We start from the raw sequence: 16,180 nt of genomic DNA on the forward strand, positions 1-16,180 counted from the left end.
CCCCCCCCCCCCCCCCGTCAGCACACAGCTCTTATTTTTAGTGATTTTGAAAACTCTGTGTTACAGCAGAACAGGCATGCAAACACGAAGATCAGACCATGCCACAATCTCATGCAGGACCATGAAGGAAAACAGACTGACTTCGACAAATATCACTTGACATGGATGATTAGGTTTAATAATGTCTTATTAGTCGTCTTCGGTTTTATTTGTGACATTGAAACAGGTGCACAGCAGGCGTTCTTGTGCAAAATCTCACATCAAGACAGGAGGTTGAGGACAGAGTTGTGTTTTTAGGATTTAAAACAGGAAAAACACACTGAGGTTTGACTTTCTGTTTTGTTTTGTTTTTTTGTCGGTGGGTAGGTTGGGAAGGGTTATCAAGCAGAGGGACATTTTTTTTTTAAAGAATTCCCAGTTGAACACAGTTAATAAGAAGACCATAGCAAAAGTGCTTTTGACAAAAGGCAAGCACATTTTTATTTTAATGCATTTGAAACAAAAAAAAGAAAGACTTGACAATAATTCCATCTTTGAGGCCAGAAAAAAAAAATAAATCAGAGCAAAAATTCCCAGAACTGATACTTCATTTCAAGCAAATATATTAAAAGTGAAGCAAATCTTTAAAAATTACCAGAACATTAACATATAATACCGTGTATCTCTGAGCTTTGACTTTATGAACTTCTGTTTCATGCACATCGAAATGAAGCAGAGAAAGTTTACACCACAAAAGGCTGAATGAAAGTTAAACGTTAACGCCGGTACAAGTTTAGGTACCAGGAAGTGGTTTTTTAAATTCTAATTTGGGGGTTTTGTCGAGTGCGCACATCCTGTTGACAAACAGATGATATCAAACAGATGATGGATGGTGGAACGTTTCACTGCAAGGCATGAGCTCGCGTTTCCCCACGAGACGAAAAACTTCACTGTGACAGGAAGGCTGGAAGAGTGACACCGGTGAGAGATGGCACACAGACACGGTGACACGAAAACTACAACGCAGGCAGTTATCAAAAACAAAACATGTTCACACAACAATCACAGGTTAATAAATAAAACTCTGAGTTGCACATTTTCATTCCAGACTACTCAACTCTGAGTAGAGCTGACAGGACAAAGCTGCCTTCTAACCGAGGGTCTGATTTGGCTTCATTTCCTGCTTTGAGTCGACTTGCCTCATCATTTTCACCCTTTGAACATTTCTAAACTCGACCCTTGGCGGTTAGAGACAGCTCTGTCTCACATTTAGAGCACCGGTGCAGCGCCGCCTGCAGCCTCGGAGGCTGGACCCTGCCCATTCCCACCTCCAAAGTCAGGCTGCCTTTTAGCTGCCCTTTCCAGCTCCAGGGTCATGCTGCGGGTCCTGGCCAGGACCTCCTCCAGCTGCCCGCGCAGCGCCTGAACAGAATCCAGCTCAGTGTGGAGGGTCTGGATCGTCTCTGAGCTGCTGCAAAAAGAGGAAAAAAACTTATAAAACTGCTGACTTATATTCACAGATGACAGGACAGCCACACAGGACGTGGGCGCATCCTCCTTACCTGTCACTCTTGTGAAGGTGTGTCAGATTTTGGTATAATCTCTTCTCAGCCTTCAGGGCGTCGTTCAGCTTGTTGTACTCAGACACCAGCTGCTCCAGCACGCACTAAAGTACGTTGATAAAAAAGAATCATTCAGAAAGTCTGTCACTCTTAAGCGGTGCAAACAGTCCAAAGGTGAGAAAAGCCTACTTGGTGGTCAGTGCTGTCTTTTGCTTCTTCCAAAGAAGATCGTAGATCAGAAATCTCCTTCTGCAGAGGAGAAACAGTCTCTTGAGATTAACTGTGGCGCTGATGGTTTTTTTTTTTTGTGGGTGCATCATCTCCAGGTCTAAACGTACGAATACCTGAGCCTCCATCTCCTTCTTCAACACCAGCTGCATGTCCTCCTTCAGAGCCTTCATCTCTGCCTCAGCCTCTTTTTGCACAGCCTCTTCCTGGACCTGAATCAGCTCCTGACACAAAGCAGACCGTCGGCATCGTGAAGATAAAGCGAGAGGAAAAGCAAAAGGAAATGTGTCTAACCAGATACCTTAATGAAGGCTTCCTTTTCTTTGAGGAGCCTTCGTAGGTGCTCCGCCTCTCCTCCCGTGTCTCTCTCCTTGTCCCTCCTCAGCTCACACAGCTCGTGTTCTGTTTGGGCCAGCTGCCTGCGGAGCTCCTGCTGCTGACCTGTCCGCTCACTGATCACTAAGGAAAGCCTGTAGGAGTAGTCCTGACACAAACAGAGCCAAGGCTGTTTGATTCATCTTTGCTTTCTCTCGCTCAGATCTTTGCATTTCTACACCGGCGCCGCCGCCTACCTGCAGATACTGGTCTTTGGAGCTGAGTGTGTTGAGCAGATCTTGGACTTGTGCTTGGTGTTCATTAGTTTGGTGGCTGCGGTCTGACAACAGCTCCTGGAAAAGCTTCTCTTTGAGAGCCAGACGAGACTTCAGCTCCTCCACAACCTCTGTGGGACCAGCATGCACTCTGGCAACGAGGGCAGCTGTTAGATCCTGCACGCACACACAGAACGGTAAACAGTGTGAGCAAAACTGCTGTAGTTGTCAAACTGAAACTGGTAACACAGGTTTGTGGTGAGAGAGTGTGTGTGTTACCTGCATCTCCTGGCTGCGTGTCTGCAGAGCAGCCTGCAGCTGGTTAATGATGGCATCTTTCTCTCTCAGGGTGTTCTTCTCTTCCTCCTCGCTCTTCTGCTTCAGCCACTGCAGGTTCCTGTAGGCTTCTGCCGCCTGCTCCAACTCCAGCTCTTTACTCCGCACTAGAGCGTCCAGGCTCTGATGTTTCGGGGATCACAGGAGGAACCAAACAGAGACGTCAAGCGCCGCAAACGGCTGTAAACCGCACCGCGGCGGCTCAGATCTGTGTTAGGGAACGTACCGTGATGGTTTCCTCGTTGTTGGACAGGATGCAGCGGAGTCTCTCCAGGTCTCGCTCCTTCTCCCTGAGGGCCAGCTGCAGCCTCCTCAGCTGGCCATCACGCTCCTCCAGACAGCGGAACTTGTCATCAATGGAGCGCTGCAGGCAAGAATTAAACTTCTGCTGATTAGTGAGCGCTCCAGCATCCAGCTTTTAGGAAGTCATCTGCATTTCAAGCTTATATTTCTTATAAGCTAATAAGTACATCAGAATCTACAGACTAAACGCAGAGCTACTGCAAGATGCCTAATGCTCCAGCCTTTACAGGACTGACACAGTACATAAAGCAGAAGTTTAATATGCAGAGCATTTTGGGCTTGTTTGTTGTTTTTTTGAGGCTACCCTGAACTCCTGCACTGTGAGTGTTTTACCTCCAGAGCTCTGTCTCTTTCTTTAATCCGCTCCCTGAGCTTCTCCAGCAGGACATCTCTCGGTTTGGAGCTTTTCGTCGACTCCATCATCTCTGAGTACTCCTACAGACGGCAACATTTACAGACGAGATCAAAAAAAAAAAACCCTGTATAAACAAGAATGCATGTGCATTTGTTTGTGTGATGTGTGTGACGTCACCTGCAGCTGTAGCTCCTTGTCCTGCAGGGAGTGCTTGGCCTGTTCAATCAGCCTGTCTTTGTCCTCCATTGCGGCGTGTTTCTCCGCCTCGCACTCTTTCAGAGCTGCTTCCTTCATCTGAAGCTCAGAGCGCGTCTTCTGAAGGGCGGTGCGCAGGTCCTGCCATCCGGCAGCGGGACGAGAGGTTACACGCGGGGTCTCGTGAGTTCGGTTCGACTCACACATTTAGAACGAACGCTACTAACCTGGTTGTGTTTTTCCGTGACCTCCCTGTGCTGCAGGGCCTCTTGGAGGTCCGAGTTGAGCCTGTCCTTGAATCTCAACAGGTCATCTCCATGCCTCTGGCTCTGTTTTAGGCTCCTCTGGCTGGCCTCCAGCTCCAAGCCGAGGGAGAACATGGAGCCTTGCACCCTGACCAGCTCGTTCTGCAGCTGGGCCAGCGTCAAGGACTCGCTCATCCCTGCCGGCACCTGGAAAAAGAGCATATCTTCACCTTTCTCACAAGTGATCAAGTCTCCAAACACAATATAATGCGTACCTCAGGTCTCACCTGGCTTTGAGAGAGCTGGTTGCGGTGGGCCAGTTCTTGCAGCTTACACAGAGTGTTGTTTTGTCCTTCAATCAGATGGTACAGCTCCTGGGCCTTAGAGCAGAATATATGATAGAAATCAGCTCCTTCTAAAGCAGGGTCAGATCTAATCTCAAACAGACACGTGCTGCCCGACACACACCTCGCTGTCCTTCGTACTGATGGACTCTGTGAGGCCCTGAATGGTCCTCTCCTGACTCTGAGCAGCCTGGCGGAGGGAACGCAGCTCACACTCCATCTCATTCAGCTTCTCCTGCAGCTTCTAGAAATAGAAAGCGAGATGGCAGGCCTAAGTCCTCAGATCCACTCAGATAAAAATATCCAACTGTGTTGTGTATTTTTATTTATTTTTTGATGCCACACCATATTGTTGGCCTCGCTCTCCTGGATCTTAGCCTGCAGGGACTGAACCTGGAGTTGAGCCTTCTGCAGCTCGCTGACACACTGCCCGGCCGCGCACTCGTACTGGTTGAGTTGACTCTGCTGCTCTTCGACGAGGGTCTGCAAAATTTAACAGGATATAAATGTTTGAAACAGCAACAACCAAACAAGTCTTTAGGTCAAAACGAACAGCTGAAGCATTATTAGGACCATGTTTTAGTTTGAAAATTCATCAAAACACATGTAACCTGAACACTGGTTCATGTAATGCTGATATGCAACATACCTAAACCATGCTCGTTCATGTGTTTAGTCAGGAAAATGCTACGAGGAACAGGAGTCACTGGTCTGGTTTGTGAGCATTTGTATGCATGAGTGAGCATGACTGAGTGCATCCAAAGGGTTCCTCCTGTTATCTTTGCATAACCAGGAATATTACGTGATGGCCTGTGTTACCGTGGAGCTGAAATCAATAAATTTGTGGTTTTATGAGCTGCATCGTTTTCAAGATGTCCAAAAATATAACTAAATGGCGTTACTGTAGCAGCCAACCAGTGCTGAGATGATGCCGTGGTCTGACACCGCGTGGCTCACTCTGCCTGAAGGCCAAGTGAAAGTAGGCCATCAGTGGGAGTCACTTTGTCCTTAATGTCTCCACTTTTCTAACCTACTTCAATCAGCGGTACAGGGTTAAGAAGAGCATTCAGCATTCTCACTGGAGTAAAGATGTCCAATTCAGAGACAACTGGATCCTCTTCAGAAAGGATTAATGGTTTGACCTGGATTTGTAGGACAGCATTCAGACAGACGTACATTTGTCCACAGATATTGGAGCAGAAAATTCTGTGTAGCACCGCAGACTAATGTGTCTGGAGGCTGGTTTCACGCCTCAAGACATGTCTGATCTAAACCCACTAAAACAGAACTACAGGAAATATGAAACACTGGCTTAATGTGTTATAATATTTTTGCTTTTTAAATTCAAACTAATGTAAAAACTTGCTTGCTTATTAATGGCTTCTTTGTTTGTGTAAACTCGCTCATTTGGTAATTAGTTCATGGCACGTTTAACTGCTTACCTACACCTGACTGTACTCGTAAAACCCGATTTTCCACACACACATGGAAGCATAAACACACACACCCCAGCTCACATCCTCCTGACTCAAAGCTATTTGAAGAAGCTGACGGCAGGATAGGTTAACTGACAGCTGGATTACAAAGCTGCTTAATTTAAAAAAAGGGATTGGGAGTAATTCTTTGTGGGCTTGGTGTGATGTCAAACATCAAAGCCTGTTAGGCCGGTTCACGTACGATGCCGCGGACGCTGCAAATTTGCAAAGCAAAAGTAAAATTTGCCGCTAGTGAAACACTTTTCAGCACCGTCTCTCTTCTAGTTAATACCTGGTGGGGAGGTGGGGGAGGATACTGTTTGTACAAATCTTCTAATAAATCCTCCATGTCAAACAAGTTCAGATGATGGTCCTCTCCATCATCCACCCTGATCAGAGGGGTCTCCAGCTCAGGTGTTGGCATCATGTGGTTGTCTCTGTCTGGGGTTCCACAGGGCGTTCCTAAAACAGGATAAGGGAAGGGGAGCCTTCCATTACTGGAGCTCCGTCGGAGCAGCACTGGGAGCTTGCTTCCCTTGATGTTTCGGACTGGCCGGTAGACAGAGCAGCTCTGCAGCAAACAGAAGGCCAGAGACAAGTTGGGTCCAGGCGAGACTTGTGGTGTCCCTATGGGTTCCTCAGATAAAGAGTCAGATATGTGATCTTCTGTTGATTCTCGGTGGGAGCTCAGATGTTTGTCTGTCTGGGCTCCATGCTGAGCGTAGTCTTCAGCCGTCTCTAAAGACCCAACAGACGGACTGGAGCTGGCTCGTCCAGCTAGTGTGCGATCGCTGTCTGACGTCCCGGAGACCTCCTGAGATCCAGGAACTAGAGTTCGAGAAGACGGGTTTTCTTCGGAATCTTCAACAAGTTTTCTTTCTCCCCCTCCTCCCGTCACACTCCCTCCCATAATGCTGGTTGAGTATCTGGTTGATGGCCCACAAGAAGTACTCCGAGCCAGCTTCCTGGGTACCTTACAGACCGCTTCATAGTCAGAGTCTGCCACACGCCAGTAGGAACATCCCCGACACCTCCTGGGAGTGCTCGGTGCACAGCGGTGTGAGCTTGCGCCTGTAGCCTCCGAGTCAGGACCAGAACAACTCTGAGGGCGGTGGTGGTGGTGGTGGTGGCACTCCATGCCATCGTCGGCCCAGGACTCATACAAAGAGTAGACCAAATCCTCCTGGAGCAGGGCACAGTACTTGGCATGGGCTAGACCTGAAATATCCACCATGCCATCTCCTGATCCTTCACCGGCTCCGGTTAATGCTAACACCCCCTCATCCGAGTTCGTTCTGCGGTACAGCCCGCTGATGCACTGCCTCAGTCGATGCTTCTCCTGCAAGAGCCGCTGCAACCTCTCGATGGACAGGGCCTCCACTCGGGCGATGACCGTGTCGAAGCGGTACATGCGGTCCAGCATGAAGGTGCACTTGGAGCAGGCGAACTCTCCCCTCCCGTCTCGGGTCAACTCTCGGCCCAGGGCGTAAGACAGCAGCACCTGCAGGTTGAGCTTGGCAGCGGGGTGGAAGATCCATCGCCTCTGGTTCCCACAGAGCTCCCGTCCACAAATACGACAAGCCTCCTTCATCTTTAGATCAAGCATGCTACAGACTTTTAACTACCAAGGAGCAGAAGGATATTGTAGTTAGACAAGAAGCATGGATCCTTGTTATGTTTGACCCTTTAAGCAGTAAAAGGAGCTCCATTAAGAGTAAATTCATCACAAACAAATAGTCCTTCAAACAGGGAGTAAAGCCCAAATGGAATAAGATATAATAGTTAGTGGAGTATAGATATAGGCAGGACAGAAAAGCTTGAGGTAAAAGTAGATGCCGTAAATGTCACATATTAATGAGCTGGGCGTGCAGGTGCATCAGGAACATGACGCAGAGGGCATGTCTCTTTAATCAGATGCAGTCTCTGGCTGTAAAGTGTCCCCTCTCTGTTAATGAACCGCTGTGTCGTATTTCCCTACACCGTCGCACGCGCCCAGGTACCGCCACATTACGTGTGTCGGTGACACGCGAGCCGCACCGCGCACCGCGGCCACAGGTTCATCCCGACCGGCGAGCTGTGATGATCCCCCGGCCTCCGCACGGACCTTCAGCCGGAGCGGGACAGCCCTCTGCCTCCCCCCGCAGGTGTGCGCGTCCGAGCACGGCCCGGTTCGTTCATTTCAGAGCCGCTGACGACGGTAAACTCGGAGAGAGACGCACAGGAAGGACTCGGTGATGTCGGAAATCCTGCGGGGAGAGAGACAGCGATGAGGCTGCCGGGGAGACAGAGCCGCATCGACGGAGCGAACCATTCGGAGAAAACGGGGGGGTGGAGGAGACCAGTGCACTCAAACCGGAGCGCTCGCGGATAAATAAGTACCGGTATTTCGTCCCAAAATAATAAAACTCCCTGTAAAACACGGATATACACGTAACTCTGTCCATTAAATATTTTTTGTTTTGTGTTTATTTTTGACGGGACCGAATGTCGTCCCCCCCGGGAGTCTGTCACTTCCGGCCGCCCGGTTTACTCAGCTCTGTGCGCCTGACTGCACAGGTGCTCAATACTCTGCTATTTAAAAATAAAATAAAACCCACACAACTAAAACCATATTAAATGATCATTTTCATAACCAAACAGTTTTACATTATGTGTGTGTGTTTTATAAAATATTGTATGGTAAAGGTGTCAAAACATTATTTACCATTTATAATAAATAATAAAAAAAATATATATAGATGTGCTGTTAATATTGTCAACAGATTTGCCAACTTTAGATCATCATCCCAAACAGAAATTTAAATTGCCTCAGGATTATTTTTGTTTTTTAGTTTGTTTCTATGCATGGGGCTGATTTAAAAGAGAGGTTTGACTGTGAAAGTCAAACAATCGAGACTTTTGTTCTGCATTTAACTGTGTTTATCTCCACAATGACTATATTTTATTCCCTTACAGAACCACAAACGGATGATCACGTTGCGACTTCCAAGAATGTCATTTCACCCTCTCAGCAGATTTTTCTGCATCAGGCCGTCCTGCACCTCCTGATTACTGTGTGAGTCAGAAGTGTGCGCCTTCATACCGACTCTAAGGTGTTTGATTGTTGGTTACATGAAGGTTAATTACTGAGCCTGAAACATTTTCTCTAAACCAGATGTATTTGCCGCTGAAAGCCACATGTGTGAGAAATGTTTTTGTTTTTTATACATTTATTAAAGCATCTGAATGGGACATGTCGAAGCTTGTTGAGCAAATTAAAGGTGCTTATTGCAAAAAAAGGGGTATCCTAAAATAGATCAACGATATGAAAAGATATATTCAGTAATTGTTCATGTAAGTGCCTCTCCTCCTCCAGCAGTCATAAATGTCTGTGGTGTCTGGGGAGTTAATTAAGAGCTCGTATGGCTGGTGTTGGTCTGAAACAACAACACAACCTGATATCAGGCTCGGGGTCTCAGAGCACTCAGAGGTCGACCCGACTTATCGACAGCCCAGCTGAAACCAGAGCTGCTGAACGGCCAAGCAGGGAAATGTCTGCTGCACTCACGCACATATGAAAGAGAGCACTTCTTACAAATGTAACACACACACACACACACACACACAATTACTGGTACCCTTCAATAATGTTTGGCTTCAGAAACTTTGACAACAATCGCAGCCTCTGAGTGTGGAAAGTCAGTTAATGAAAACTTGCTTAAAACGGGTCCTTTTTTTTCCCTGCTTCCTTTCATCGGGTCTATAATTGGAGCGGAGAACCTGCTCCACAAGTACATTTGCATTCTTCATTTAAAATTGATTTACAAGTTAAAACCACTGCAGAGGCTCACTGCAACACACCCAACAACAAACATGCTGGAGGCAAAAACAGACACAATTTAATGAACTGTACATTGCTTGTAGGAATGCACGTCACCTGTCGCTTTTCATTTCAAGGTTTTAAACAAAGCTCTTGTGCGATCTGTTCGTGCTCGCAGTATGCGTCGGGGATGACTCTCAGCTCCCACCACACCGAATTTTAGCTCAGGATCTGTAAAATTGACTGAGGTGTAGCCTATTTATTATAGCGATAATAAATAGGCAACAGCCAAATAAGACACACATTTCATAGGCTGCTAAGATAAGCAGAGCTGAATGTTGTGATTGTTAACTACTAACAGAAATATTCTGTCGGAGCAAAGAGCGCAGCTGCTGCTTTATTAGAAGTGCCGTGTGTCCTTGGGGATGCCACTGTAGTCACAGCACATAAATGAAATGAAATTCTGGCACTTTATGTGATGAGATAAAGCCTCGGATAGATGGCACCACTGCAGGTTTAACTAGAACAAGGTTCTGTTTGTGTCACGCTGCTCCTCTCTGTTAGCTTCAGAAAACTGATTTAATCAGCTTCACCCAAGGCTACAATAGACTGCAAGAAGACAAGCAGAGCTTCAGCTCACAACCCAATGTTTTATTGGATGTTCGCTCAGCTTTTGTTCTGGTATCATGAACAGGTGATTCTTTCAGCTACACTACAATGGTGACTTTGTTCTTTGCAAACTCTCATTTTTGTAGAACTGCTATAGCATTTATATTATGTTAATTTCAGCACAAAACAACCTGCAGAGATAAAGTGCGTTTCAGAAACTGAAAACTGTGCTATTGCAAGTGAGTAAAAAAGGTGATTAGTCCAATCTGTTTCTAAAAGTTAAACATAATAAGTGGTCATGTTGTAAATTATCTTATTTGAATCAGTAAAAAGTACAACAGAAAGGTGTTAAAAGTTAGTAATCTTCAAGTGACTCAAACATGTGTCATGTTTTAGCTCTGCTTGTCCAGAAGGAGGCAGAGTCTCTCTGATGAAGCGTTCTCCTCTGTAACATTAGAGCTGAGACTGAAATGATCTCTTCCAATTATTTCATAAAAACACACATTTGGATCATCTGCCTCTGAAAGGCAAAGGTCCCGCTGGGTATCATTTAACCCTTTCACTAATTAATGATTACAAATTCAAACAGCAACGTTTTCCCCCTAATATTAGTTATTAACCAAGCAAAAGTGCAACATTTTGCAAAGGTTAAATTTTATATAAAACGTATATACACTTTTGCTTATCTTTATGAAATTGCTTATCAAGTGGTAGTTCATGAGTTGATGTTTTAATTGCAAAATACTGGTGAAAAACTGTGTGTACTTGAAAACAGTTAAAGGAATAAAATAGCTATTGATCTGGAGCTGTTCTAAAAACCCAATTAAATTTCATTTACGATGCTTCACATACCTGCATCTCCTGTTCGATTCGCAGCCTCTCCTGACCCAGCTCCTCTTGATAAAACTGTAATGAAGACGAGATTATGAACCTACAGCGTACATGAATGTTCAGAGCTTGACTGAATCACTTCATGCACATAAATGTAAATAAAAATGGATAGAAACACATTTACTTAAAAGGTTCATTCTCCTAAATTCAGCTACATGGTCAGATACTGAAAGATTTTTAGATTTATTGCAAAAATAATAACCAGAAATACCTCAACGTCCTTGTCCTTCTGTAGCAGAGATGAAGACAGCTCCTGAACTTGTTCCTCCAGCTCTCCAACCCTGAGTGTGAGCGTCTCCTTCTCTCCACAGAGCTCCGTGATGAAGACTTCCTTGGAGCGAAGATCTTTAGTCAGTTCCTCGATTAGCCTGAATGTAAATAGAAGGTTAATTTCAGTAGGTTTGTGTTCATGAGAGCAGATTTTCTTTGAGCGATCTCTCAGTCTTCTGTACCTGTCTTTGCTGGTGTTGGACGGGGACAGGAGGTGTGGAGGCCTCTCGTCCTCGGGGATCTCCTCCATGGCGGCGTCCAGGGAAAGGAGGGAAGCGTGGGAGTGGGAACCAGCCAGCGAGGCCATCCTCTCAGCCTCACTGCGAGCTAGCTGGGCCTCCTGCAACCCACACACAGAAATATCAACGATTTGTGAAGGAAGTGTGTGTGTGTGTGTTAATGGTGACATGTGGTGAAGGCGAACCTCCTGCAGGAGCTGAATCTTGGTCTCCAGCACCTGCTGCATGTGGTCAATTTCCTGCTGTCTCTCCTGACATCGCCTCTGCAGCTCTGCCTCATTGTTGTTGGTCAAACTCTCTGCTGTTGTGCTGAAGAAGGAAACAAAATCAACACATCAATAAACAAAAGAAAGATCAGCTCATTTTACACAAAGGCCGGAATCAGATTCCTGGTTAAATTACCTGAATTTGACTGAGTCTAACACATTAAATTCAACCCAGTAGTGAGTCTGTTAGCACATCTTAAAGCCATTAAAGTCTGGGTGAATTACATTTTTCTGCTTCGTCTTTGGACCTGGAACTCAGTGTCTTACATACTTTACTCTCGGTGGCTTTAAGTTGGTCCTGAGTACCACTGTGAGCAAAAATTGAAATGATCTTTTAACTATTTATTAGCTTAATCTTAAAGCATATTTGTAGTAACTCATTCTTTCCTTGCCCAATGTAACTACTTCATGTATTTGTTACATTTAGACCGGACCTCTGTAATGTTTTGTTATCAGGGTGTCTCAAAATTGTTCTGAATGACCTTCAGGTGATCCAAAACGCTGCAGAACAAAAGTAAAAATTAGATAAATTCTCTCATTTTAGTGTTTTTACACTTACTACTTACTGCCTCGACGATGCTCAGGACTGAGAACTGAATCAAATCCCTAAAACGTCTGGCTTCCCACCCAGAAACAGTTTAAGTGACAGATCTAAAATTAATCTGCAGGTTTTTTTTTTTTAACAGTTACTGTACTTGACAGTGTTGAAAGTGAAAATTAATCACTGTTTAAATGTGCACCCAGACATCAGAGGGGTCAGTTTTAGGACCTGATGGAGACGTCAGGGAGAGCCAAGAGAAAACCTGATGTCACCGCCTGTCCGTCTGCTGCGGGGCTCTGGTATGTCCTCACGTCGTCCACTTATAGATGAGATTAAATGCGTGCCCCACCCACGATGTGGGCTGTTATCATTCTACATTCTGGGAGAAGTGATCATCTTCAGCTCGAGGCTTGTGCATTATTAATAAGCTGCATGAATGCCATAAAAAATGCATATTGTCACACAGCATATAAGATGACACATAAGCCTTTTAAACTTGGATTCGTTTTTTTTTTTTTCACACCCATCCTGATTCTCTCACACACGCTATGTGACTCATAACAAGACTCCCTCACACTCTGGGACTTTAAAAGCGTCTCGCTGTATCACTCAGTAAACGACTGCATCCCAGAATTCCTGCTCCCAGAATGGCACACGCCTCTCTGTCGCCACAAAACCTGTTCCAGACGCATGTTTTTAACTCCCTCCGCCACATGCAGCAGCTCAGATAACTGAGATATTTTGAAACTAGTCTAAGCAATGTAAGTCTGTGTCTCGGGGACAAGTGTCCGTGGTGTTGAGTGGACCCTCAGGAAGACTGTTTAGTAATCGTGGTCTGTCGACTGCTCAGCCTGCCATCAGACTGCTGACTGATGTAAAACCAAACAATGTGTCAAACTGATGGAGGTGGAATCAAACAACAAAAATGACTTTACTGCCATTATTATCATAAAAGATTCTGCACAGTTAAGAGGTTCACATCCATTTGTTTTTTTACTGTAACACCACAGAATGTGCAGAAAAGGAGAAATGAGATGAAATAAAACATTTTCTGTCAAAATGCAGCGTGACTGCTGAGTGCTGGATGGAGGAGATGAAGCAGAACAAAAGCTAAAAATAGCAAAACTATAGCTGAAATCTATTATTGGCAAAACAGGAGCTAAAAACTAAAATGAGCAAAATCATAGCTGACATGAGAGAATAACAAAACTGTAGCTAAAATCTTAAATTAGCAAAATTGTAGATAAAAGCTGAAATTAGCAAAAACCCATAGCTAAAATCCAACATTACCAAAGTGTTGCTAAAATTAAAGATAAGTAAAACAGTAGCTAAAAGCCTAAATTACCAATCTGTAGCTACAAGTTAAATTTAGGGAAAATATAGCATAAAACTAAAATGAACTAAAAGCTAACATAAAACACAAAATAGCAAGTATGCGGAAGTAGATTTCCAATGGAACAACATTTTTCTCCTGTTTTTCTATGGGTAAAAATTTGTAAATAAAGTGAAATATTTGCACGATTCCTGATTGAGATGAATATTTTGATACATTAATGTTTAAACTAGCACAAAGTATACAGAAGTAATTTAAATCCAAAAACAAGCGGAAAACACTGTAAACAGAATAATAACAGTGAGAATGCTGACACTGTTATTGATTCAGGGTTAATAGGTGTGGGCTACATTTCTGGACTACAAAATGGGACGGTCATCATCTGTCAAACTGCAAAAACAAGCAGAAACTCTGAATGTGTTCATCCAAAGGCTGAACTTACAGGGCTTTGTCCAGAAGTTCTTGTTTCTCCTGGAGCTCCTTCTTCAGGCTCTCTACTTCCACTTTCAGCTCGATGTTCTGCAGCAGACGAAGAACAGGAGGTGATCAATTACTCAAACATATAATCACACAATAAATGGAGTCAAAGGTGCAAAAAGTACACGAAGGACCTTTTGTATCTCAACAGCAGCATCACTTTGTGAATATTCTCAGTAATCAGTAATAAATAAAACACATGTGAAGGTAAAAAAATTTTTTTTAAAGGCTAATACTAAAAAAAAACAGCTGTTTAGATCTTTTATAGTTTCATTTTGATGGTGTTTAAAAACACAAATGCTCGCCTTAAATTAGACACTTCAGAGCATTATTTTACCTTCAGCAAAACATGCATTTATTGCCTAAATCTTTGCTAAGTTTGTGCAAATTCTTGAAAATAACGTTCTTGTCCTCTCTGTTTCCTCAGCCTCGCGCTGTAATCTCTCTGTGGGGTAAACCAGGACCGCTGTTTGTTGCGTGTCGTCCTTACAGAACATCTGACTGACGGTCAGGGATCTTCTATTTAGAGCTGGAGAATTCAGAGCAGCTCACATAGCCACACAGGAGCCAAGGGCTGAACTCGGCAGTTTGTTTACCTGCTGATGTCCACAGGGGGGGGCGTCTAGGGGACAAGAACTGCTCTGACACGGGACAGAGGGGTTTAAACAGAGGCTATGGTGGGGCTCATTCTTTCCATGCTGGCCTCTGACAGACAGGAGAGGTCAGTTTATCTGTGTTTATCTGTGTTTATCTGTGTTTACGTGTTGGAGTCAGATCAGACGCTGCTTGCGCTCATTATCAGGATTTATGTGCGTCTCTGTTCTTCGGGTTCAGAAAGAGCACCGAGGTCTGCAGCAACATAAAACCTACAAATAAACACGAGCGCTCAGCACACATGCTGCAGGTCAGCACTTTCATTCTGCACACGTGAACAGAGTCACCATATCAACAAGAAACCAGTGAAAAAAGGAAGCGTCCTGTCATGGCTTCAGTGTTGATTTGCAGTGATTAAATGATGTAGGAGAGACAAAATACAAATATTACCCTGTCTGTGCAATTAAACCTCTAAAAAAATAATAATCTCTAAAATGTATGTCTTGAACTGCTGAAAATTAGCCAGGATGTTTTTGTAATAGTGTAAAAACAAAATTTGTTCTTCGCTGACCACTGCTGGTTATTAAGTATATTCTGTTTTTCATTGCCAATGAACCAATAAATAAATAATAAATCAAGTATATACATAGAAAACATTTAATAAATTCATTTTTGTTTATGTATATAGCACTAATTTACAACAAAAGTCATCTCATATTTAATTAAGTTAATCCAACTCATAAAATTATACCTTAAAAATCTATCATTCCTTGAATGAATGCTTATCACCTGCTGCCTTTCATGCCAGAGTTTTTGACTAAAATCATCTTCTTTTGAGAAAGACGAGTTATTTGTTTTGGTCAGACCTTGAAAATGATGATCTCAAGCAATATTGTGAGATCTGTTAGAGTTCAGTATGACTTTCAGCTACAACCACATCAAATTAAAGCTCAACATCTGTCAATTTGACTGACTTATAGACAGTTTTGTGTTTTCTAAGACTGGTTAGTCGTGGTGGCCATCTTGGATCAAACTGACTCCAATCGTAAATCAGTCGTAGATGTACATCTAATGATTACTTTCTGAAAGTTTCATTAAAATCCGTCCACTGGTTTATGAGATATTTTTCTAACAAACAAAACACACAGACCAAAACATGACCGCCTGCCTTTTGTTGGCGGACAATAAATATATTCTATAATAAAAACTTAATAATGTTATTTATTTACCAATAATTTCTGCATTTTTTTCCATAGAAAGACATGTATGACCCTAAAATTTAATACAAAGTACCACAGAACTGCTAAGTGCAATTATTTTTCAATAATTATTTCAGCTCATACAGACAAAAACAGCTGGATGAAAATGCCAAACATTTAAGTTGCAATCAGAGTTTCAACACTTTTTTTCCTTCAAAATAAAGCTGCACACAACCAGCTTACTGTAGCCCATATTTTTTTTCTTGTTATTCTATATTATAATTTCAGGTGTACAAGTTCTTATTTTGTAGATTTTCTAAATATTAACAAAAATAAATTCGAAACAGTGT

General features: G+C 43.7%; 1 protein-coding gene across 7 annotated transcripts in view; it reads right to left on the reverse strand.

Annotated features, from left to right (window-relative positions):
• Positions 1-16,180, reverse strand: part of wu:fj49a02 (myomegalin) — a 38,216-nt gene that overhangs the window by 12,923 nt on the left and 9,113 nt on the right. For 3 of the 7 annotated variants that reach the window (XM_017422222.2, XM_017422221.2, XM_017422220.2), the window contains exons 1-15: positions 5,905-7,218; positions 4,483-4,620; positions 4,262-4,381; positions 4,081-4,173; positions 3,776-4,000; positions 3,531-3,689; positions 3,332-3,433; positions 2,922-3,059; positions 2,639-2,818; positions 2,342-2,536; positions 2,071-2,253; positions 1,886-1,993; positions 1,731-1,790; positions 1,542-1,645; positions 1,308-1,450 (exon numbers count right to left, since the gene is read on the reverse strand). In XM_017422222.2, coding sequence (XP_017277711.1) covers positions 1,308-1,450; positions 1,542-1,645; positions 1,731-1,790; positions 1,886-1,993; positions 2,071-2,253; positions 2,342-2,536; positions 2,639-2,818; positions 2,922-3,059; positions 3,332-3,433; positions 3,531-3,689; positions 3,776-4,000; positions 4,081-4,173; positions 4,262-4,381; positions 4,483-4,620; positions 5,905-7,218 — 3,262 coding nt within the window. Of the gene's footprint in view, positions 1-1,307; positions 1,451-1,541; positions 1,646-1,730; positions 1,791-1,885; positions 1,994-2,070; positions 2,254-2,341; positions 2,537-2,638; positions 2,819-2,921; positions 3,060-3,331; positions 3,434-3,530; positions 3,690-3,775; positions 4,001-4,080; positions 4,174-4,261; positions 4,382-4,482; positions 4,621-5,904; positions 7,711-10,872; positions 10,927-11,122; positions 11,280-11,363; positions 11,522-11,605; positions 11,730-14,002; positions 14,080-16,180 lie in introns of those variants that run through there. The other 4 variants (XM_017422223.3, XM_017422224.3, XM_017422217.2 and 1 more) reach the window with 3 other exon arrangements.

The sequence above is a fragment of the Kryptolebias marmoratus genome, linkage group LG20, assembly GCF_001649575.2.
Source record: "Kryptolebias marmoratus isolate JLee-2015 linkage group LG20, ASM164957v2, whole genome shotgun sequence".
Classification (NCBI taxonomy): domain Eukaryota; kingdom Metazoa; phylum Chordata; class Actinopteri; order Cyprinodontiformes; family Rivulidae; genus Kryptolebias; species Kryptolebias marmoratus.